The 23,570-nt window shown below is 46.3% G+C and overlaps 1 protein-coding gene across 1 annotated transcript in view; it reads left to right on the top strand.

The window, feature by feature from the left end:
- LOC106580990 (protocadherin-16) overlaps window positions 1–19,509 on the top strand; it is a 237,761-nt gene extending 218,252 nt beyond the window's left edge. The window contains exons 19-28 of the mRNA XM_045703726.2: window positions 2,156–2,288; window positions 2,406–2,592; window positions 4,531–4,644; window positions 5,130–5,341; window positions 6,301–6,452; window positions 6,712–6,842; window positions 7,507–7,793; window positions 8,055–8,722; window positions 8,846–9,032; window positions 12,765–19,509. Coding sequence (XP_045559682.2) covers window positions 2,156–2,288; window positions 2,406–2,592; window positions 4,531–4,644; window positions 5,130–5,341; window positions 6,301–6,452; window positions 6,712–6,842; window positions 7,507–7,793; window positions 8,055–8,722; window positions 8,846–9,032; window positions 12,765–14,696 — 4,003 coding nt within the window. The 3' untranslated portion in view covers window positions 14,697–19,509. The remainder of the gene's footprint in view (window positions 1–2,155; window positions 2,289–2,405; window positions 2,593–4,530; window positions 4,645–5,129; window positions 5,342–6,300; window positions 6,453–6,711; window positions 6,843–7,506; window positions 7,794–8,054; window positions 8,723–8,845; window positions 9,033–12,764) is intronic.
- Window positions 19,510–23,570: the final 4,061 nt, after the last annotated feature.

Here is a 23,570-nt window from a genome sequence, read left to right as displayed (position 1 = left end):
TAGATGCCATCACCTACTGTTGTGTGTCTTAGATGCCATCACCTACTGTTGTGTGTCTTAGATGCCATCACCTACTGTTGTGTGTCTTAGATGCCATCACCTACTGTTGTGTGTCTTAGATGCCATCACCTACTGTTGTGTGTCTTAGATGCCATCACCTACTGTTGTGTGTCTTAGATGCCATCACCTACTGTTGTGTGTCTTAGATGCCATCACCTACTGTTGTGTGTCTTAGATGCCATCACCTACTGTTGTGTGTCTTAGATGCCATCACCTGCTGTTGTGTGTCTTAGATGCCATCACCTACTGTTGTGTGTCTTAGATGCCATCACCTGCTGTTGTGTGTCTTAGATGCCATCACCTGCTGTTGTGTGTCTTAGATGCCATCACCTGCTGTTGTGTGTCTTAGATGCCATCACCTGCTGTTGTGTGTCTTAGATGCCATCACCTGCTGTTGTGTGTCTTAGATGCCATCACCTACTGTTGTGTGTCTTAGATGCCATCACCTACTGTTGTGTGTCTTAGATGCCATCACCTGCTGTTGTGTGTCTTAGATGCCATCACCTACTGTTGTGTGTCTTAGATGCCATCACCTGCTGTTGTGTGTCTTAGATGCCATCACCTGCTGTTGTGTGTCTTAGATGCCATCACCTACTGTTGTGTGTCTTAGATGCCATCACCTACTGTTGTGTGTCTTAGATGCCATCACCTACTGCTGTGTGTCTTAGATGCCATCACCTACTGTTGTGTGTCTTAGATGCCATCACCTACTGCTGTGTGTCTTAGATGCCATCACCTACTGTTGTGTGTCTTAGATGCCATCACCTGCTGTTGTGTGTCTTAGATGCCATCACCTACTGTTGTGTGTCTTAGATGCCATCACCTGCTGTTGTGTGTCTTAGACGCCATCACCTACTGTTGTGTGTCTTAGATGCCATCACCTACTGTTGTGTGTCTTAGATGCCATCACCTACTGTTGTGTGTCTTAGATGCCATCACCTACAGTTGTGTGTCTTAGATGCCATCACCTACTGTTGTGTGTCTTAGATGCCATCACCTACTGTTGTGTGTCTTAGATGCCATCACCTACTGTTGTGTGTCTTAGATGCCATCACCTACTGTTGTGTGTCTTAGATGCCATCACCTACTGCTGTGTGTCTTAGATGCCATCACCTACTGTTGTGTGTCTTAGATGCCATCACCTACTGTTGTGTGTCTTAGATGCCATCACCTACTGTTGTGTGTCTTAGATGCCATCACCTACTGTTGTGTGTCTTAGATGCCATCACCTGCTGTTGTGTGTCTTAGATGCCATCACCTACTGTTGTGTGTCTTAGATGCCATCACCTGCTGTTGTGTGTCTTAGATGCCATCACCTACTGTTGTGTGTCTTAGATGCCATCACCTGCTGTTGTGTGTCTTAGATGCCATCACCTGCTGTTGTGTGTCTTAGATGCCATCACCTGCTGTTGTGTGTCTTAGATGCCATCACCTACTGTTGTGTGTCTTAGATGCCATCACCTGCTGTTGTGTGTCTTAGATGCCATCACCTACTGTTGTGTGTCTTAGATGCCATCACCTGCTGTTGTGTGTCTTAGATGCCATCACCTGCTGTTGTGTGTCTTAGATGCCATCACCTACTGTTGTGTGTCTTAGATGCCATCACCTACTGTTGTGTGTCTTAGATGCCATCACCTACTGTTGTGTGTCTTAGATGCCATCACCTGCTGTTGTGTGTCTTAGATGCCATCACCTACTGTTGTGTGTCTTAGATGCCATCACCTACTGTTGTGTGTCTTAGATGCCATCACCTGCTGTTGTGTGTCTTAGATGCCATCACCTACTGTTGTGTGTCTTAGATGCCATCACCTGCTGTTGTGTGTCTTAGATGCCATCACCTGCTGTTGTGTGTCTTAGATGCCATCACCTACTGTTGTGTGTCTTAGATGCCATCACCTACTGTTGTGTGTCTTAGATGCCATCACCTACTGTTGTGTGTCTTAGATGCCATCATGCCACCCCTAAACTGCACAACGGGCATCGTAGTATGGCTGCCCTATGCTCCAACCTCCCTCTGTATGTGTCTTTCGGAGGGGTTCGAATAAAAGCAGAAGACACATTTTAGTTGGACATCCATGTTTTTCTTCTTCTCCAGTGTCTCCTCCCATCGCGTCCTGGCCACCATGCGGGCAGAGGACCGTGATTTTGGGGCCAATGGCTCACTGTTCTACCGCTTCGCCAGCCCTGTCCGAGGCTTCACCATCAACTCTCTGACCGGGGACATCCAGGTGTTGTTACATTATTCATCAGGGTATTTGTGTCAAATACCCACTTAAGGGATGGCTTGCTTAGGGAGCCTTAAGACAAAAATAATTTTCATTAATTGATGAATTCATTCATCCCAGGCTACAGAGAAGCTGCAGACACTGACCCAGGGCCAGAGGACTCTGATCGTAGAGGCTATGGACCAGGGCAGCCCAGCCCAGTCCTCTCTAGGGGTGGTGGTCATCTACATCAGAGAACAGACCTACAGGGGGATCCGCTTCTCACGCCACGCTAGAGACGTCAGCCTGCAGGAGAACGCCGCCAAAGGTAGGAACAGGGGATTTTTCTTTGATTCAAAGTCTGTGATATTTAAGCAATAAGTCCCGAGGGGGTGTGGTATATGACCAATATACCACGGCTAATGGCTGTTCTTATGCAGGACACAACGCTGAGTGCCTGGATTCAGCCCTTAGCCGTGGTATATTGGCCATATATCACAAACCCCCGAGGTGTCTTATTGCTATTATAAACAGGTTACCAACATAATTAGAGCAGTAAAAATAAGCGTTTTTTTCATACCCGTGGTATACCACGGCTGTCAGCCAATCAGCATTCAGGGTTCGAAACACCCAGTTTATAATAATGTGTATATATTTGGTTGTGAGTCTGAGGTGTGTATGATGTAAGTAATCAGTGTGAGACTGAGGTGTGTATAATGTAAGTAATCAGTGTGATAATGAGGTGTGTATAATGTAAGTAATCAGTGTGAGACTGAGGTGTGTATAATGTAAGTAATCAGTGTGAGACTGAGGTGTGTATAATGTAAGTAATCAGTGTGAGACTGAGGTGTGTATGATGTAAGTAATCAGTGTGATAATGAGGTGTGTATAATGTAAGTAATCAGTGTGACTGAGGTGTGTATAATGTAAGTAATCAGTGTGAGACTGAGGTGTGTATAATGTAAGTAATCAGTGTGAGACTGAGGTGTGTATAATGTAAGTAATCAGTGTGAGACTGAGGTGTGTATAATGTAAGTAATCAGTGTGATAATGAGGTGTGTATGATGTAAGTAATCAGTGTGAGACTGAGGTGTGTATGATGTAAGTAATCAGTGTGAGACTGAGGTGTGTATGATGTAAGTAATCAGTGTGATAATGAGGTGTGTATAATGTAAGTAATCAGTGTGATAATGAGGTGTGTATAATGTAAGTAATCAGTGTGATAATGAGGTGTGTATAATGTAAGTAATCAGTGTGATAATGAGGTGTGTATAATGTAAGTAATCAGTGTGACTGAGGTGTGTATAATGTAAGTAATCAGTGTGAGACTGAGGTGTGTATAATGTAAGTAATCAGTGTGAGACTGAGGTGTGTATAATGTAAGTAATCAGTGTGAGACTGAGGTGTGTATAATGTAAGTAATCAGTGTGATAATGAGGTGTGTATGATGTAAGTAATCAGTGTGAGACTGAGGTGTGTATGATGTAAGTAATCAGTGTGAGACTGAGGTGTGTATGATGTAAGTAATCAGTGTGATAATGAGGTGTGTATAATGTAAGTAATCAGTGTGATAATGAGGTGTGTATAATGTAAGTAATCAGTGTGATAATGAGGTGTGTATAATGTAAGTAATCAGTGTGATAATGAGGTGTGTATAATGTAAGTAATCAGTGTGAGACTGAGGTGTGTATAATGTAAGTAATCAGTGTGATAATGAGGTGTGTATAATGTAAGTAATCAGTGTGAGACTGAGGTGTGTATAATGTAAGTAATCAGTGTGAGACTGAGGTGTGTATGATGTAAGTAATCAGTGTGAGACTGAGGTGTGTATAATGTAAGTAATCAGTGTGATAATGAGGTGCGTGTGTTTAGAACACAGTGTGATAGTGAGGTGTGTGTGTGTGTTTAGAACACAGTGTGATACTGAGGTGTGTGTGTGTGTGTGTGTTTAGAACACAGTGTGATAGTGAGGTGTGTGTGTGTGTTTAGAACACAGTGTGATAATGAGGTGCGTGTGTTTAGAACACAGTGTGAGACTGAGGTGTGTATAATGTAAGTAATCAGTGTGATAATGAGGTGCGTGTGTTTAGAACACAGTGTGAGACTGAGGTGTGTATAATGTAAGTAATCAGTGTGATAATGAGGTGCGTGTGTTTAGAACACAGTGTGAGACTGAGGTGTGTATAATGTAAGTAATCAGTGTGATAATGAGGTGCGTGTGTTTAGAACACAGTGTGATAGTGAGGTGTGTGTTGTCCTCCTCCAGGTACCGCCGTGGTGCAGACTCAGGCCCAGTACCCTGATGGATCCCGTAGTGGCATCAGTTACAGCATCTTCAGCGGCAACACCCTACACTCCTTTGGAATCAGCTCCTCCACTGGTAAGCCACTGGGGTGGGGAATTATATAAAAACCCATGTTGACAAAAAGTGCGTAAAACACTTTTTTTTTAATTCACTGTATGAAAAAGGTGTGTAAAAAAAGTATTTACGTGTGTTTACACTCTACATCCCTGATGCATATCATGAATATCCATTGCCCAATTGGTTCTCAGCCCCTTTGTTATTGTTCTAACCAGGTGAGCTCTGTCCTTGTTATTGTTCTAACCAGGTGAGCTCTGTCCTTGTTATTGTTCTAACCAGGTGAGCTCTGTCCTTGTTATTGTTCTAACCAGGTGAGATCTGTCCTTGTTATTGTTCTAACCAGGTGAGATCTGTCCTAGTTATTGTTCTAACCAGGTGAGATATGTGCTTGTTATTGTTCTAACCAGGTGAGATCTGTCCTTGTTATTGTTCTAACCAGGTGAGATCTGTCCTTGTTATTGTTCTAACCAGGTGAGATCTGTCCTTGTTATTGTTCTAACCAGGTGAGATCTGGGTACAGAGCTCCATGGGGCTGGACTATGAGGAGACCCCTAGACTCCGCCTAGTGGTGAAGGCTGAAACGGCATCCTCCAGTTCCTTCATGGCGGTCAACCTGATCCTTCAGGACGTCAATGACAACCTGCCACGCTTCCAGTTGCAGAACTATGTAGCCTACATACGAGAGGCACAGGGATATAATTTCCCTATCATACAGGTAGGTACACTAATGAGCGTGCACACACTGGTGCATGCTGCACGCAGACACACACAAACAAACACACCTGTATTATGCTTGGCTATAGGTGGTGTGAGATTGTGGGCTAGAAAACGCTCTACATTCAGGCGGTAGAGATCTGGATAGTTTCAGTAGTTCTGAGAGGTGACTGTCTGTTCCTATGCCTATACTGCAGTGTGTTTCCAACGTCCCAGTTGAGTATATAAAGGGAAAGGGAAAGAGGGGATACCAAGTCAGTTGTACAACTGAATGCATTCAACTGAAATGTGTCTTCCGCATTTAATCCAACCCCTCTGAATCATAGAGGTGCGGGGGGCTGCCTTCATCCACGTCTTTGGTGCCCGGGGAACAGTGGGTTAACTGCCTTGCTCAGGGGCAGAACGACAGATTTTTACCTTGTCAGCTCAGGGATTCGATCCAGCAACCTTTTGGTTACTGGCCCAACACTCTAACCACTCAACTGTATGCTGTATGAAACCACGGCCATTTAGAACCTTCTTATAAACTCTCGTTCCACTGTTCCAAGTCTAATATTCATCACCAGGTCCTGTTACTCTTCCACAGCTGTTGTAAATCTGTTCTTTGTTTTGATTTATTTCCTCTCTAACCTTTGACCTCTGGTCATGTGACTTCCTGTCTGTCCCCAGGTGTTGGCAGATTATTATTGTTTTTGATATTTTTTCTATTGCGTTCAAAAACAAAACAAAACAACATTCAAAACAATGAACAGCAGGGGAAGGGTGAACAACAGCCAATGACAGCAAAATCCGTTTCCTACACAATAAAACAGATTGTAAATGGCTAACCATAAACACAAGTACACTTTGCTTTTAAAACTAAAGAAAACCAGTGATATCAGAAGACAATGCTTTTTTTGGTTTAGATTTTCTTTCTGACCTCTGACCTCGGTCATGTGACTTCCTGTCTGTCCCATGCAGGTGGTGGCTGATGACCTGGACCAGGGCCAGAATGGTCAGGTGACCTACAGCCTGAGGTCGTCGTCTCTCAGCGGCCTGTTCAAGATTGACCCGCTGACCGGAAGCATCACCACCGCCGCTATCATGGACCGAGAGATCTGGACACAAACCAAGTGAGGGGCAGGGCCTTGTTCACAATCTGCCTGCCATGTGGTTTCCCTAAGCGGGCTAACCTTTGTTTTCAGTCTATAATTACTCTCTCTGTTCCTATACTCTCTTTCTCTTTGTATTGGAAACTAAATATCTGTCATGCTCTGGGCTACAACAGGTTCTGATGTAAGACAGCAGGAGATGAAAGGTTCTGAAACCTGAAACAAAAGATAAGAACCAAACTCCAACTGACAGTTTCTTTTTTCATTTCCATGGCACCAGGCTGGTTGTTACGGCAACAGACCGGGGCACACCACGATTGGCCGGCTCGGCGACCCTCACGGTGATAATCGTGGACCTCAATGACAATAGTCCTACAATCCCCTTGCCGCGCGAGATCAGAGTGCCAGAGAGTAAGTCAATGATCCGCGGGTCTCAACTGCAGACCCGGGTTGAAATATTATTTTAATTAATTTTAAATACTTTAGCTCGGCTTCGCAAAAGTGCAAACCTCACCCAACTGGTACATCAGGCAGGCTAAAGCAAACACAAAGTATTTGAATGGTTTGAGATAGTATTTGAACCCAAGTGTGTTTAACTGACATCCTATTCACTATGTAGTCCTCTACCAGGGGGTATATGTATCAAGTGTCTAAGACATTTGAGACGCAGTCATTTTAACAGTGAACCTTTAGTCCACTGATCTTATCACTGATCCTCACTCCTCTCTCTGGCAGCACTCAGCAGCTCTCAGTGATAAAACTGACCCTTTTATGAGTCGTTCTGAAGCCAAGTTCCCCTCTGTTCATATCCTGTTGTACATATGACGTCTACAGTTTCCTGTATAAAATATCCAATTCAGAAAAAAAAGAAATCAGAAGTGTGCAATATATTCCTAAAAGCAACATGATGTAAAAGGATATGTTATGTGCTGGGAGCTGCTTCTATGGCTATAGTGTTGTTCCCATATAACAATCTCCCAAACCCTGTTCTCTCTCTCTCTCTCTCCCACGCTCACTCTCTATCCCCCTGTACTATCCCCTCCCCCCCTTCTCTCTCGCTCTCCTCTCCCTCCAGACACTCTGATTGGCTCGGTAATAACCCAGGTGACTGGAAACGACGTTGACTCAGGCCCAACCCTGTCCTACACCCTCCACCTGGACCCGTCCTCCCAGGGCGTGTTTGGGATCCATCGCTACGGGGGCGGGGTGTCTCTGACCGCCCCTCTGGACTACGAGGAGAGGACCTGGTACACGCTGACTGTCAGGGCAACTGACTCCAAACACCAGACTGAAGCTAACCTCACCATACTGGTGGAGGATGTGAATGATAACGCTCCTACTTTCACACAGGATCTTTACCAGGTAGTCTATCCTCTAACCGGCCTCCACTAGCCTTGGAAAATCTGTGTTTGTGTTGGCAGGATGCAAGGATGCCATAAGAGACGATGAGATCTATTTATCTGGATTTTTCTATGTACATACAGATCAATAATGATGCTGTGTGTGTATGTATCTATTTTCCTCATTTAGTTTACTAACCCAGATTCCTGGTACCATTAACCATTAACTTGCCTGTCCAACATGCCTCAACTATTCTGAATATGTCCCTGATGTGTTTCCCAGGTGATTCTGGCAGAGCACTCCCCAGCTGGCAGTGCAGTTGTCACTGTGACAGCCACGGACCGAGACTCTGGAGAGAACGGCCGCGTCACGTACAGAGTGATGTCATCAACCCGGGACATCTTCTACATCGACCCCAGCAATGGTACCCTGTTCATCACCCAGCAGGCAGAGTTTGACTCTGAGAACCCTTCTATCCTGGTAGTAATAGAGTCCAGAGACATGGGAACACCAGCCCTCTCCTCCACTGCTACTGTACAGGTCCAGGTGACTGACGTCAACGACAACGCTCCCGTCTTCCACCAATCAGAGTACAGAGCCACGGTGTCGGAGGACGGCCTTCCGGGCGCCACCATCCTGACCCTGGAGGCGGCTGACGGCGACGCGTCACGCGACAACTGCGGCTTCGACTTCACTATAGCCAGCGGAAACGCAGGCAATGCCTTCCAGATCGAGAGCAGCGTACGCTTCTTGGAAGGACGGGGCTTCCAGACAGTAGGCAGCCTGGTATTGACCGGTGAGGGGCTGGACTTTGAGACGGTGTCCAGTTACAACCTGACCGTGGTCGTGTCAGACCGCGGCGTGCCCCAGAGGAGCTCGGCTGTCTCTGTGCTGATCAGTGTGACGGACACTAACGACAACCCTCCGGCGTTCAGCAGGGCAGAGTACAGGTAATTTGGTACTTTGTTGTTTGTTAAATGTCCTTAATTACTCTATTACATGTGTTTGCACTGGGAAACCAAATGTCATGTTTTTTGTAAAAGTGACTAATAAAAACACCTTGAACCCTGCAGTGTGGTGCTGAGTGAAGGAGCAGCCACAGGGACTGAGGTCCTCAGCCTGTCTGCAACAGACCCAGACTCCCCGGCCGTAGGGAAGGTGCAGTACCTGATCAGCTCTGGGGATGAGACGGGTATGTTCCAGGTAGACCGCTGGACCGGAGCCCTGAGGCTGCAGAGACCACTGGACAGCGAGAGACAGGTACCAAGGCACTTCCTGGCTTGTTATGTGCCCCAAATGGCACCCTATTTCCTATATAGACCACAACCTTTTAAAGAGCCCTATGGGCCCTGGTCAAAAGAAGTGTACTACATAGGAAATAGTTTGATACAGAAATAGACAAAGACTTGGTCATTGGTTATCAAATCAAACTTTATTTGTCACATGCGCCAAATACAACAAGTGTAGACCTTACCGTGAAATGCTTACTTACAAGCCCTTAACCAACAGTGCAGTTCAAGAAGAGTTAAGAAAATATTTACCAAATAAACTAAAGTAAAAAATACTAAAAAGTAACACAATAACGAGGCTATATACAGCAGGTACCGAGTCAGTGTGTGGGGTTACAGGTTAAAGGCAATTTGTACATTTATTTTTTTATTTTACCTTTATTTAACTAGGCAAGTCAGTTAAGAACAAATTCTTATTTACAATGACAGCCTAGGAACAGTGGGTTAACTGCCTTGTTCAGGGACAGAACGACAGATTTTTACCTTGTCAGCTCGGGGATTCGATCTAGCAACCTTTTGGTTACTGGCCCAACACTCGAACCACTAGGCTACCTGCCGCCCAAATGTAGGTAGGGGTGAAGTGACTATGCAGAGATAATAAACAGTGAGTAGCAGCAGTGTACAAAACAAATGGAGGGGGGGAGGGTTCAATCTAATAGTTTGGTGGCCATTTGATTAATAGTTCAGCAGTCTTATGGCTAGGGGTTAGAAGCTGTTAAGGAGCCTTTTGGTCCTACAGTTGGCTCTCCGGTACTGCTTGCAGTGCTGTAGCAGAGAAAACAGTCTGTGACTTGGGTGACTGGAGTCTCTGACAATTTTATGGGCTTTCCTCTAACATTGCCTAGTATATAGGTCCTTGTTTGCAGGAAGCTTGGCCCCAGTGATGTACTGGGTCGTACGCACAACCCTCTGTAGCGCCTTACGGTCAGATGCCGAGCAGTTGCCATGCCAGGCGGTGATGCAACCGGTCAGGATGCTCTCGCTGGTGCAGCTGTAGAATTTTTGAGGATCTGGGGACCCATGCCAAATCTTTTCAGTTATCTGAGGGGGAAAATATTTTGTTGTGCCCTCTTCACGACTGTCTTGGTGTGTTTGGACCCTGATAGATTGTTGGTGATGTGGACACCAAGGACCTTGAAACTCTCGACCCGCTCCACTACAGCCCCGTTGATGTTAATGGGGGCCTGTTTGGCCCACCTTTTCCAGTAGTCTACGATCAGCTCCTTTGTCTTGCTCACATTGAGGGAGAGGTTGTTGTCCTGGCACCACACTGCCAGGTCTCTGACCTCCTCCCTATAAGCTGTCTCATCGTTGTCGGTGATCAGGCCTACCACTGTTGTGTCATCAGCAAACTTCATGATGGTGTTGGAGTCATGTTTGGCCACGCAGTCGTGAGTGAACAGGGAGTACAGGAGGGGACTAAGTACAGACCCCTGGGGGGCCCCAGTGTTGAGGATCAGCGTGGCAGAAGTGTTGTTGCCTACCCTTACCACCTGGGGGCGGCCCGTCAGGAAGTCCAGGATCCAGTTGCAGAGGGAGGTGTTTAGTCTCAGGGTTCTTAGCTTAGTGATGAGCTTCGTGGGCACTATGGTGTTGAATACTGAGCTGTAGTCAATGAACAGCATTCTCACATAGGTGTTCCTTTTGTCCAGGTGGGAAAGGGCAGTGTGGAGTGCGATTGAGATTGTGTCATCTGTGGATCTGTTGGTACGGTATGCAAATTGGAGTGGGTCTAGGGTGTCCAGGAGGATGCTTTTAATGTGAGACATGACCAGCTTTTCAAAGCATTTCATGTCTACCGACGTGAGTGCTACGGGGCGGTAATCGTTAAGGCAGGTTACCTTCGCATCCTTGTGCACAGGGACTATGTTGGTCTGCTTGAAACATGTCGGTATTACAGACACTTGCCAGTTGGTCCACACATTCTTTGAGTACACATCCTGGTAATCCATCTGGCCCCGTGGCTTTGTGAATGTTGACCTGTTTAAAGGTCTTCCTCACATCGGCTCCCGAGAGCTTTATCACACAGTCATCCAGAACAGCTGGTGCTCTCGTGCATGCTTCAGTGTTGCTTGCCTCGAAGTGAGCATAAAAGGCATTTAGCTTGTCTGGTAGGCTCGCGTCTGGGTTTCCCTTTGTAGTCCGTAATAGTTTTCAAGCCCTGCCACATCCGGTGTAGTAGGATTCAGTCTTAATCCTGTATTGACTCTTTGCTTGTTTGATGGTTCATCTGAGGGCATAGCGGGATTTCTTGTAGGCATCCGGATTAGTGTCCCGCTCCTTGAAAGCTGCAGCTCTAGCCTTTAGCTCGATGCGGATGTTGCCTATAATCCATGGCTTCTGGTTAGGGTATGTACGTATGGTCACGGTGGGGATGACATTGTTGATGCACTTATTGATGAAGCCGATGACTGAGGTGGTATACTTCTCAATGCCATTGGATGAATCCCAGAACATATTCCAGTCTGTGCTAGCAAAACAGTCCTGTAGCGTATCATCTGCGTCATCTGACCACTTCCGTATTGAGTGAGTCACTGGTACCTCCTGCTTTAGTTTTTGCTTGTAAGCAGGAATCAGAAGGATAGAATTATGGTCAGATTTACCAAATGGAGGGCGGGGGAGATCTTTATATGCATCTCTGTGTGTGGAGTTAAGGTGGTCTAGAGTTTTTTCCCCCCTGGTTGCACATGTGACATGCTGGTAAAAATTTGGTAAAACTGATTTAAGTTTGCCTGCATTAAAGTCCCTGACCACTAGGAGCACAGCTTCTGGGTGAGCATTATCTTGTTTACTTATGGCCTTATAGAGTTGAATGTGTGCGGTCTTAATGCCAGCATCGGTCTGTGGTAGTAAATAGACGGCTACGAATAATATAGATGGTGGATAGTGTGGGCTACAGCTTATGATAAGGTACTCTACCTCAGGCGAGCAATACCTCGAGACTTCTTTAATATTAGATATCGCACACCAGCTGTTACTGACAAAAAGACACACCCCCCTACCCCTCATCTTACCAGACGGAGCTTCTCTGTGCTGCCGGAGCATTGAAAATCCCTCCAGCTCTATATTATCCATGTCTTCGTTCAGCCACGACTTGGTGAAACATAAGATATTACAGTTCTTAATGTCCCATTGGTAGGATAATCGTAATTGTAGGTCATACATTTTATTTTCCATTGATTGCATGTTAGCAAGTAGAATTGATGGCAGTGGGAGTTTACTCGCTCGCCTACGGATTCTCAAAAGGCAGCCCGATCTGCGTCCTCTTTTCCTCCGCCTTTTCTTCACACAAATGACAGGGCTCCGGGCCTGTTCCCGGGAGAGCAGTCTTTCTTGTTGGACCCATTAAAGGAAAAAGCTTCTTCCAGTCCATGATAATCCCAGTTCTGATGTCAAGAAGTTATTTTTGGTCATAAGAGATGGTAGCAGCAACATTATGTACAAAATAAGTTTAAAAAATAAGTTACAAACAACACAAAAATAATGAACAAAATAGCACAATTGGTTACGGGCATGAAAAACATCAGCCATCCTCGTCGGCGTCATCGTAACATAGACTGTTTGTATATTCTGCTGCTGACAATTCATTTCCCTTCAGCGATAAAGAAAGTATTAATCTCTCTCTCCATCTCACCATCTATCTCTCTCTGTCACCCTCTTTCCCTCTCTCTCCCTCCCCCTCTCTATCTCACCCTCCTACTAGGCATCCCATGTGATCATTGTGCAGGCGTCAGATGGACAGGGTCACTATGCGCTGGCTCCAGTCACTGTGGAGGTGAAGGACATTAATGACAACAGACCTTACTTCCCTCTGCCCATCCTCACCGCCAGCGTCAGAGAGAACCAGCCTCACAACACCCTTGTCACCATGCTGCATGCCATCGACCAGGACACAGGAGTCTTCGGACAGCTGAGGTACTACATGTTGGACAAGACTGGAGAGGGGAAAGACGCCTTCCTGGTCAACCAGACGTCAGGCGAGGTCCGGACTCGCTCCACCTTCGACTTTGAGAAGGTGAACTTGTTCAAATTTGTAGCTCTGGCCATGGATGCAGGGAACTACTCTGCCACGGTGACCATCCAGGTGTACGTGATGGGGGAGGATGAGTATGACCCTGTGTTCTCCGACTTAGAGTTCTCCTTCCTGGTTCCTGAGGGGGCGAAGAAGGGCCAGAGCATCGGTCAGGTGACAGCCAGAGACGAGGACGAGGGAGTGGACGGGATTGTTCTTTACTCCCTAGCTGACCCCTCGCCCTACTTCCAGGTCAATGCATCGACGGGTGTGGTTTCCCTGAAGATGGACAGCCACGTCCGACACCTGAGTAGGGCCAAGAGGGAGGTCCGTGTGATGACCCTTGACCTGACGGCCCACAGCCCTCTGGAGACGTCCCGCGTGGCCACCGCCCGCCTCACCGTTGACGTGACTAACACATCCTTCGGCCTAGTGTCGGACATGAACCTGCTGCTGGTCAGTGTGATCGCTGTGTCCCTGGGAGCCATCCTCATCCTCATCTTCATCGCCATGGCTCTGTTCTGTGTGAGACTGAGACGTCAGAAGAAGGAGCAGCAGAGTCGCTGCAGACCTCCAGCCTCTCCCGGCCACGGCACCATGCTACACAAACTAGAGGAGACTAAAGTCACCGGCACTGACCGGAGCGACCGCATCTACCATCAGGCCTTACCAGGGTATGTTTCCGACCAAACAGGGAGTGGTGGGGGAGGGCCATACCCCCGCGGGGGCTCCCTGGACCCATCCCACTCCAGCGGGCGTGGCTCAGCGGAGGCGGCGGAGGACGATGAGATCCGGATGATCAACGAGTACCCCCGTGTCTCCTCCATCTCTTCGTCCATGCAGGAACACATCTCAGCCCGTGGGCCAGACTCTGGTATCCAGCAGGACGCTGACCAGCTGTCTGACGTCTCGTGTGAGCCCAACATTGATGCCAACCAGTGGTTCAAGGCCAAGAAGCTGGCCAGTCTCAGTGGGACTCTTCTGGCTGGCCAGGTGCCTGTCTACCGGGAGGATGGAGGAGGTTATCTGGGGGTAGGGAGGGGGCTGAACATCTCCCACCCTAAAGACTATGCCTTCCCAGTGGATGGTAAACCCGCTGTGGATGGCTCCCTCACAGCCATAGTGGCCAGTGACGAGGAGCTGAGGGGCAGTTATAACTGGGACTACCTGCTGAACTGGTGCCCACAGTTCCAGCCACTAGCAAGCGTCTTCACGGAGATAGCGAGGTTAAAGGATGAGACGGCCACTCCTAACCCTCGCAGACCTCTCCAGCACAAAGCCAAGATGGACCCCAAACCCCCTCGCATTGACCCCCCGCCGCTAATCACCTCCGTAGCCCACCCCGGGGCGAAGACAGTCCCGGTCAAGCCTGCTCCTGTCAAGCCCTCTGTGGGGAGGTCCTCCTTCCCCCACCTGGCCTCCCTACGGAGGTCCCCCATCAGTCACGAGGGCTCCCCCTCCTCAGTAGCCATGTCCCCCAGCTTCTCCCCCTCCCTGTCCCCCCTGGCCGCCCGCTCCCCAGCCATCATACCCTTCGGGGTCACCCAGGGCCCCTCAGCCTCCATGATCAGCACCACTGAACACAGCATGGAGCACAGTGAAGAGACCGAGATGAGGATATAGACTCTATCGACTCACAGGTGAGGATATAGACTCTGTCGACTCACAGGTGAGGATATAGACTCTATCAACTCACAGGTGAGGATATAGACTCTATCGACTCACAGGTGAGGATATAGACTCTATCAACTCCCAGGTGAGGATATAGACTATCGAGTCCCAGGTGAGGATATAGACTCTGTAGAATGAGATGAGGATATAGACTCTATAGACTCTGAGGTACTGGAGATTGGAAGACTGATACTGAGTTATTGTTCGTCAGAAAACAGAAGTGTTGTCTCAATTGACACTATTTAGGTTGCAGGGTGGTACCCCTCCTATTGTGTAATGGTCACAGTATCTGGTGTCAATAGACTGGATCGTACAGTGTACCTTCCATTCTGGCCAGAACACAGAGTGTGGTTAGCACTGTAGTTAAATAATGAAGTAACTCTCAAACCACCAAAGGTGGTAGATACATCATAAACTAATGGGACTCTCAAACTGGACTAGAATCAAAACTGAGACCAAAATGGATGTTGCCTGTTCCTGAAGACTTCCTCTTCCCTCGATCCAATCAGTATCAAGAGAACTAAACTACCCAGGATTTGCACATTCTAACGGGGAGCCATGATGTCAATATTTTGTAGAAGATACCTTTTTTTGTCTATATTTTTATACTGACTTTGGTTTCTGACTAGAAATGGCACTAATTCTGTGCCAGAGGGCTGTTATAGCCTCAGAATATATTTCCATATGTGTATATTTGTAGCTATGTAACAGTATGTTTGAACTGTATGTTGGTTCTATCTCATGTACTTAACCATTAATGTGCTTTTGGAATGAAACAAAGCTCTTTATTTCTATTAGTGTGATTGATTGGGGGGATATGCTGTCATTTCTTGTAAATATTTATTACAGAGGAGTGAAAAAGGAGCTTGCCTTGCTGGAAGAACATGATACCAGTATCAATAAGGTGTTTGGTCAAGAAGCTTTCAAAAATAATCTGGTCGCGTGTTGGATCCCTCTCATACTAATTCAGTGTGCCATATGTGTGTCCCAAATGGCACCTATTCCCTATATAATGTCCTACCTGGTCAAAAGTAGTGCACTATAAAGGGAATAGGGTACCATTTGGGATGCACATCGTCTTTTGAGTCTTGTTTGAAAGGATCAGTCACCCATGTTCTCATGTCCTATACACGTTCCTTTGTTTCTTCCCTCCAGTCTAGTTTAGGTGAACTTGACATCCATTAATCATGTCCTTCCTTTCAGGTGTCCTTAATCCCTTAATCACGATGAGCCTTACAGGTCTACTTGGTATTCTAGTGGCACAGTAGACAGAGACAAGGGCAGAACCACTCAGACACAGACAGACAGGGGAGGTCAGAAAGATTATAGAGACCAGCTGCAATATAACTACAAAGTTGTCAGCAATAGAACAAAGAAAAAAAACTATGTCATGTAATTCAGCAGACCGGTCTAGTTGTTATTCTAGAGGCAGTAGAACCATCCAGACAGACAGGCGACAAAACAGCTGACATGAGGTTTGAGTAGGGGTTTTTGGTGTACCTCTGACAGACTGAATAAGGGTTGTGTGTGTACCTCTGACAGACTGAATAAGGGTCGTGTGTGTACCTCTGACAGACTGAATAAGGGTTGTGTGTGTACCTCTGACAGACTGAATAAGGGTTGTGTGTGAACCTCTGACAGACTGAATAAGGGTTGTGTGTGTACCTCTGACAGACTGAATAAGGGTTGTGTGTGTACCTCTGACAGACTGAATAAGGGTTGTGTGTGTACCTCTGACAGACTGAATAAGGGTTGTGTGTGTACCTCTGACAGACTGAATAAGGGTTGTGTGTGTACCTCTGACAGACTGAATAAGGGTTGTGTGTGTACCTCTGACAGAGTGAATAAGGGTTGTGTGTGTACCTCTGACAGAGTGACAGACTGAATAAGGGTTGTGTGTGTACCTCTGACAGACTGTAGCTCACTAAGCTCATCTCAGTATTGATGGGATTCTCTCCAGCATCTTGGACCAGGAGAAGCTTGTAGCAACAGATATTTTCTTAATTTCTTTGCAGGGGATGTTCCACAAAGCCAGATGAATCTCTGAAATACTGCTTTTCAAATCACATGCAGGACTGAAACTAGAAAGAACACTAATAAAAACGGTGTTGTTGAGATTGCTCATCTGTTCTCTCTTAGTTCCTTCTCTGAACTACAGTAATGTAAGTTATTAATACTGTTAGTTTGCAGTATTGTTAGTTTTCACTACGCCTAGAGTTAGGTGTAACTAGATACTAACTCGTGTCTGTTGAGATACCACTTCTTGGTACCAGAATGTAACACCAAACTGAGTCCCAAATGGCACCCTATTCCCTATATAGTACTTTTGACCAGGACCCTATGGGGGTATTTTCCTCCGCAAAAAGAGTGCACTTCCCTATACAGTAGTTCACTAAATAGGGAATAGGGTGTCATTTGGGATGCACCCCATGTAGACCTGCATGACCTTTAGCTCGTAGCTTACTGTCTGTTGTCTGATAGAAAAACAAGTTCAATTTAAGTGGTTTTGGCAGCCTGTACTAAATACCTCTGTGTAAGGTTGTATTTATGGTTAGCTAGCCTTCTGCCATGGACTAAATCGGGAGACTCCATTTTCCTTCATTCGTCACGGTGGAGCTTCTTCCAGGCTGACAGTTTTGGAGTCTTCGTACCGTTTTTAATTGTTAACATGTTAGTTGAAGAAACGTTACCTTTATTGGCTCTGAGAAACTACAGTACATCCTTGAGACACAGAAGCTATGTTCCAAATGGCACCTTATTCCCCATAGAGTGTGCAACAAAAGTAGTGCTCCATGTAGGGAATAGGGTGCCATTTGGAACACACACAGTGATGGAAGCTAATTAGTACTCAGCTCCACTCCAACTTAGAAACCTTTAAAAGTGTTTGTTAAGTCATGTTAAACTGCCCTTAAAACACAAGGCTATTTACAGTTGAAGTCTGAAGTTTACATACACTTAGGTTGGAGTCATTAAAATTCGTTTTTCAACCACTCCACAAATTTCTTCTTAACAAACTATAGTTTTGGCAGGTCGGTTAGGACATCTACTTTGTGCATGGCACAAGTAATTTTTCCAACAATTGTTTACAGACAGATTATTTCACTTATAATTCACTGTATCACAATTTCAGTGGGTCAGAAGTTTACATACACCAAGTTGACTGTGCCTTTAAACAGCTTGGAAAATTCCAGAAAATGATGTCATGGCTTTAGAAGCTTCTATTAGGCTAATTGACATCATTTGAGTCAATTGGAGGTGTACCTGTGGATGTATTTCAAGGCATACCTTCAAACTCAGTGCCTCTTTGCTTGACATCATGGGAAAATCAAAAGAAATCAGCCAAGACCTCAGAAGAAATATTGTAGACCTCCACAAGTCTGGTTCATCCTTGGGAGCAATTTCCAAACGCCTGAAGGTACCATGTTCATCTGTACAAACAATAGTACTCAAGTATAAACACCAAGGGACCACTCAGCCATCATACCGCTCAGGAAGGTGACGCGTTCTGTCTCCTAGAGATGAACGTGCTTTGGTGTGAAAAGTGCAAATCAATCCCAGAACAACAGCAAAGGACCTTGTGAAGATGCTGGAGGAAACAGGTACAAAAGTATCTATATCCACAGTTAAACGAGTCCTATATCGACATAATCTGAAAGGCTGCTCAGCAAGGAAGAAGCCACTGCTCCAAAACTGCCATAAAAAAGCCAGACTACAGTTTGCAACTGCACATGGGGACAAAGTACTTTTTGGAGAAATGTCCTCTGGTCTGACGAAACAAAATAGAACTGTTTGGTCATAATGACCATCGTTATGTTTAGAGGAGAAAGGGGGAGGCTTCCAAGCCGAAGAACACCATGCACAGGGGTGGCAGCATCATGTTGTGGGGGTGCTTTGCTGCAGGAGGGACTGGTGCACTTCACAAAATAGATGGCATCATGAGGCTGGAAAATTATGTGGATATATTGAAGCAACATCTCAAGACATCAGTCTGGAAGTTAAAGCTTGGTCGCAAATGGGTCATCCAAATGGACAATGACCCCAAGCATACTTCCAAAGTTGTGGCAAAATGGCTTAAGGACAACAAAGTCAAGGTATTGGAGTGGCCATCACAAGTCCCTGACCTCAATCCTATAGAAAATCTGTCAGCAGAACTGAAAAGCGTGTGCGAGCAAGGAGGCCTACAAACCTGACTCAGTTACACCAGCTCTGTCTGTAGGAATGGGCCAAAATTCACCCAATTTGTTGTGGGAAGCTTGTGGAAGGCTACCCAAAACGTTTGACCCAAGTTAAACAATTTAAAGGCAAATCTACCAAATACTAATTGAGTGTATGTAAACTTCTGACCCACTGGGAATGTGATGAAAGAAATAAAAGCTGAAAGAAATCATTCTCTTTACTATTATTCTGACATTTCACATTCTTAAAATAAAGTGGTGATCCTAACTGACCTAAGACATGGAATTTTTACATTGGATTAAATGTCAGGAATTGTGAAAAACTGAGTTTAAATGTATTTGGCTAAGGTGTATGTAAACTTCCGACTTCAACTGTATGTTTAAAATTAAGAAGCGTGGATATCATGTTGTTTTGATCTCTTACTTTGTTCATTCATCAGTTTATTTATAAAATTGTACATCCTCTTTCTTCCCGCACGTAGCCCATAATATACCTGTTCCCCACATATCATATATCTCCCCTGATGTGCTAGGTGTTTGTTCTTCTTGTCAAAGTGCCTGATTAAAGTACTTATGTGAACACAATACAATGTACTGTCTCTATCTCTCTTGTTCTAATTAGCAAAGAGGGGTTGTTAAATATGAGGATCAACTACATTACTAGATGAGAATGGGGATCACTGAGAGCTCTAGTGAATGAAGACCAGATGGGATTGACATAGTCTTTATTGTATTGTTTATGACCAGGGCTGAATGTAAATGTGTTTCCCAAATGGCACCCTATCCCTTATATAGTGCACTACTTTTGACCAGGGCCCATAGGGGCCATCTTTTTCTGGTCTAGTTACACACTAACCTTGTTGTTAGGGGCAGCCAGTCATGGAAATTAAGTGGCAGGGTTCTCCTCCAAACTCAATTCAGACTGCTAGCTACCAGTTCCTGCTTTGTTAGAGGGTTTGTGCTCCTGGTAGGTATATAACTACCCAGCTAGGGGGTTCCATGAGTGAGTCTGATTGAAGCATAAGGGTGGTTTCAATATCTGATGTGTTAGAGGCCAATAAAATATAGGATGCTTTTCACTTTGTGCATTATGCTATTGAAAAACATTGAGGGCCGGTTTCCCGGACAGATACAGTATTAAGCCTAGTCCTGGACTAAAAATCTTGTTCAATAACGATTCTCCATTGAAAGTGATTCTTAGTCCAGAACTAGGTTATAATCTGTGTCTGGGAAACAGCACTGGCTAAGAGTATAAAGTCACCATATAAAGTCAAGTACAGTAGTCTCCAACAACAGTCCCCTCTCTCTCCAACCCATGAAAACCATATATATATACGCTGTCGGCCGCGACCGGGAGAGACATGGGGCAGCACACAATTGGCCCAGTGTCGTTCGGGTTAGGGGAGGGTTTGGCCGGCAGGGATGTCCTTGTCCCATCGCGCACTAGCGACTCCTGTGGCGGGCCGGGCGCAGTGCATGCTGACACGGTCGCCAGGTGTACAGTGTTTCCTCCGACACCTTGGTGCGGCTGGCTTCCGGGTTAAGTGGGCATTGTGTCAGGAAGCAGTGCTGCTTGGTTGGGTCGTGTTTTGGAGGACGCACGGCTCTCGATCTTCGCCTCCCCCGAGTCTGTACGGGAGTTGCAGCGATGAGACAAGACTGTAACTACCATTTGGATACCACGAAATTGGGGAGAAAACGGAGTAACCAATATCAATATGACCATTATGCCAATGTTCTCCACTTGACTTAGTTTTCTAATCTATTTGCAGATCAGTAGCTTACACACGTCCCCCATTCTCTAATATTCCTTCTACACTACATGACCAAAAGTATGTGGACACCTGCTCGTCAAAAATCTCATTCCAAAATCATAAGCATTAATATGGAGTTGGATCCCCCTTTGCTGCTGTAACAGCCTCCACTCTTCTGGGAAGGCTTTCCACTAGATGTTGGAACATTGCTGCGGGGACTTGCTTCCATTCAGCCACAAGAGCGTTAGTGAGGTCGGCACTGATGTTGGGTGATTAGGCCTGGCTCGCAATCAGAGTTCCAGTTCATCCCGAAGGTGTCTGATGGGGTTGAGGTCAGGGCTCTGTGCAAGCCACTCAAGTTCTTCCACACCGATCTTGACAAACCATTCTGTATGGACCTCGCTTTTTGCACGGGGGCATTGTCATTGTTTGGCCTTCCCCAAACTGTTGCCACAAAGTTGGAAGCACAGAATCGTCTAGAATGTCATTGTATGCTGTAGCGTTAAGATTTCCCTTCACTAGAACTAAGGAGCCTAACCAATCCATGAAAAACAACCCCAGACCATTATTCCTCCTCCACCAAACTTTACAGCTGGCACTATGCATTGGGGCACGTAACGTTGTCCTGGCATCTGCCAAACCCAGATCTGTCCGTCGGACTGCCAGATGGTGAAGTGTGATTCATCACTTCAGAGAACGCGTTTCCACTGCTCCAGAGTCCAATGGCAGCGAGCTTTACACAACTCCAGCCGACGCTTGGCATTGCGCATGGTGATCTTAGGCTTGTGTGCGGCTGCTCGGCCATGGAAACCTATTTCATGAAGCTACCAATGAACAGTTATTGTGCTGACGTTGCTTCCAGAGGCAGTTTGGATCTCTAGTGAGTGTTGCAACCGAGGACAGACGATTTTTATGTGCTATGTGACAGTCCCATTCTATGAGCTTGTGTGGCCTGTCACTTTATGCTTGAGCCGTTTTTGCTTCTAGACGTTTCCACTTCACAATAACAGCACTTACAATTGACTGGGGCAGCTCTAGCAGGGCAGCAATTTGGCAAACTGACTTGTTGGAAAGGTGGCATCCTATGAAGATGTCACTGAGCTCTTCAGTAAGGCCATTCTACTGCCAATGTTTGTCTATGGAGATTGCGTGGCTGTGTGCTCGATTTTATACACTTGTCAGCAACGGGTATGGCTGAAATAGCTGAATACACTAATTTGAAGGGGTGTTTACATACCTTCGTGTATATAGTGTATGTTATTAGATCATAGCTGTGTCCCAAATGGCACCCTACACCCGTTGCTGGTCAAAAGCAGTGCACTAAATAGGGAATAGGGTGCCATTTGGAATGCAACCATACTCATGAAGATAATGGAAGGACTGTTGAGGAGATCTTCATTTTCTATGCCTGACCTGCTGTGGGTTCACAATGCTTTACTCAGCGAGACGACCTGGTGCTGGCTAACGTTCCTCTAGCCAGGTGCTGGCTGGCGAACACTCCCTTATTCAGGCTGATGAAACAAGGCTGAAACTGGACTGGGGCTAGGCTGCACTCCAGGGATCTGCTCTGCTACACTCCTGGAGATGTAACCCAAACCTTGGCCTGCAACACTGTATTACACACATACATACACATATGCAAGCACGCACGTCGTACACACACACACACACACAGGCACACAGGCACACATTAACACACACACGGTTAGACAGGTTAATTTATAGTCCTCACAGGGCACTGTCATACAGGGGGGTTACAGAGGGAGGGGTGATGAAACACTGGGCAGGAGTGTAACCATCACAGAGCCTAGCACAACCTGCTGTGATTGTAACATAGACACACACACACACACACACACACACACACATGATGCTATAGATGAGTCATAAGTCAGGAGTGTAGTCATCACACACAGTTTAAATGAGAGACTGAGCAGAACCAAATGAAACGTATCATCTTTACTTCAACAGCACAGTCACTAGAGATGGTAGTTCATACCGGCCGTTCCGCTCACATGCAACAGCACAGACACTAGAGATGGTAGTTCATATCGGCCCCTCCGCTCACATGCAACAGCACAGTCACTAGAGATGGTAGTTCATACCGGCCGCTCCGCTCACATGCAACAGCACAGTCACTAGAGATGGTAGTTCATACCCGCCGCTCCGCTCACATGCAACAGCACAGTCACTAGAGATGGTAGTTCATACCGGCCGCTCCGCTCACATGCAACAGCACAGACACTAGAGATGGTAGTTCATATCGGCCCCTCCGCTCACATGCAACAGCACAGTCACTAGAGATGGTAGTTCATACCGGCCGCTCCGCTCACATGCAACAGCACAGTCACTAGAGATGGTAGTTCATACCGGCCGCTCCGCTCACATGCAACAGCACAGTCACTAGAGATGGTAGTTCATACCCGCCGCTCCGCTCACATGCAACAGCACAGTCACTAGAGATGGTAGTTCATATCGGCCGCTCCGCTCACATGCAACAGCACAGTCACTAGAGATGGTAGTTCATATCGGCCGCTCCGCTCACATGCAACAGCACAGTCACTAGAGATGGTAGTTCATACACGCCGTTCCGCTCACATGCAACAGCACAGTCACTAGAGATGGTAGTTCATATCGGCCGCTCCGCTCACATGCAACAGCACAGTCACTAGAGATGGTAGTTCATACCGGCCGCTCCGCTCACATGCAACAGCACAGTCACTAGAGATGGTAGTTCATATCGGCCGCTCCGCTCACATGCAACAGCACAGTCACTAGAGATGGTAGTTCATATCGGCCGCTCCGCTCACATGCAACAGCACAGTCACTAGAGATGGTAGTTCATATCGGCCGCTCCGCTCACATGCAACAGCACAGTCACTAGAGATGGTAGTTCA

Source organism: Salmo salar, chromosome 20, assembly GCF_965601325.2.
Source record: "Salmo salar chromosome 20, fSalSal1, whole genome shotgun sequence".
NCBI classification, from domain to species: domain Eukaryota; kingdom Metazoa; phylum Chordata; class Actinopteri; order Salmoniformes; family Salmonidae; genus Salmo; species Salmo salar.
Note: the sequence above shows the minus strand (reverse complement) of the source record. Positions and strands in the feature narration are given on the sequence as shown.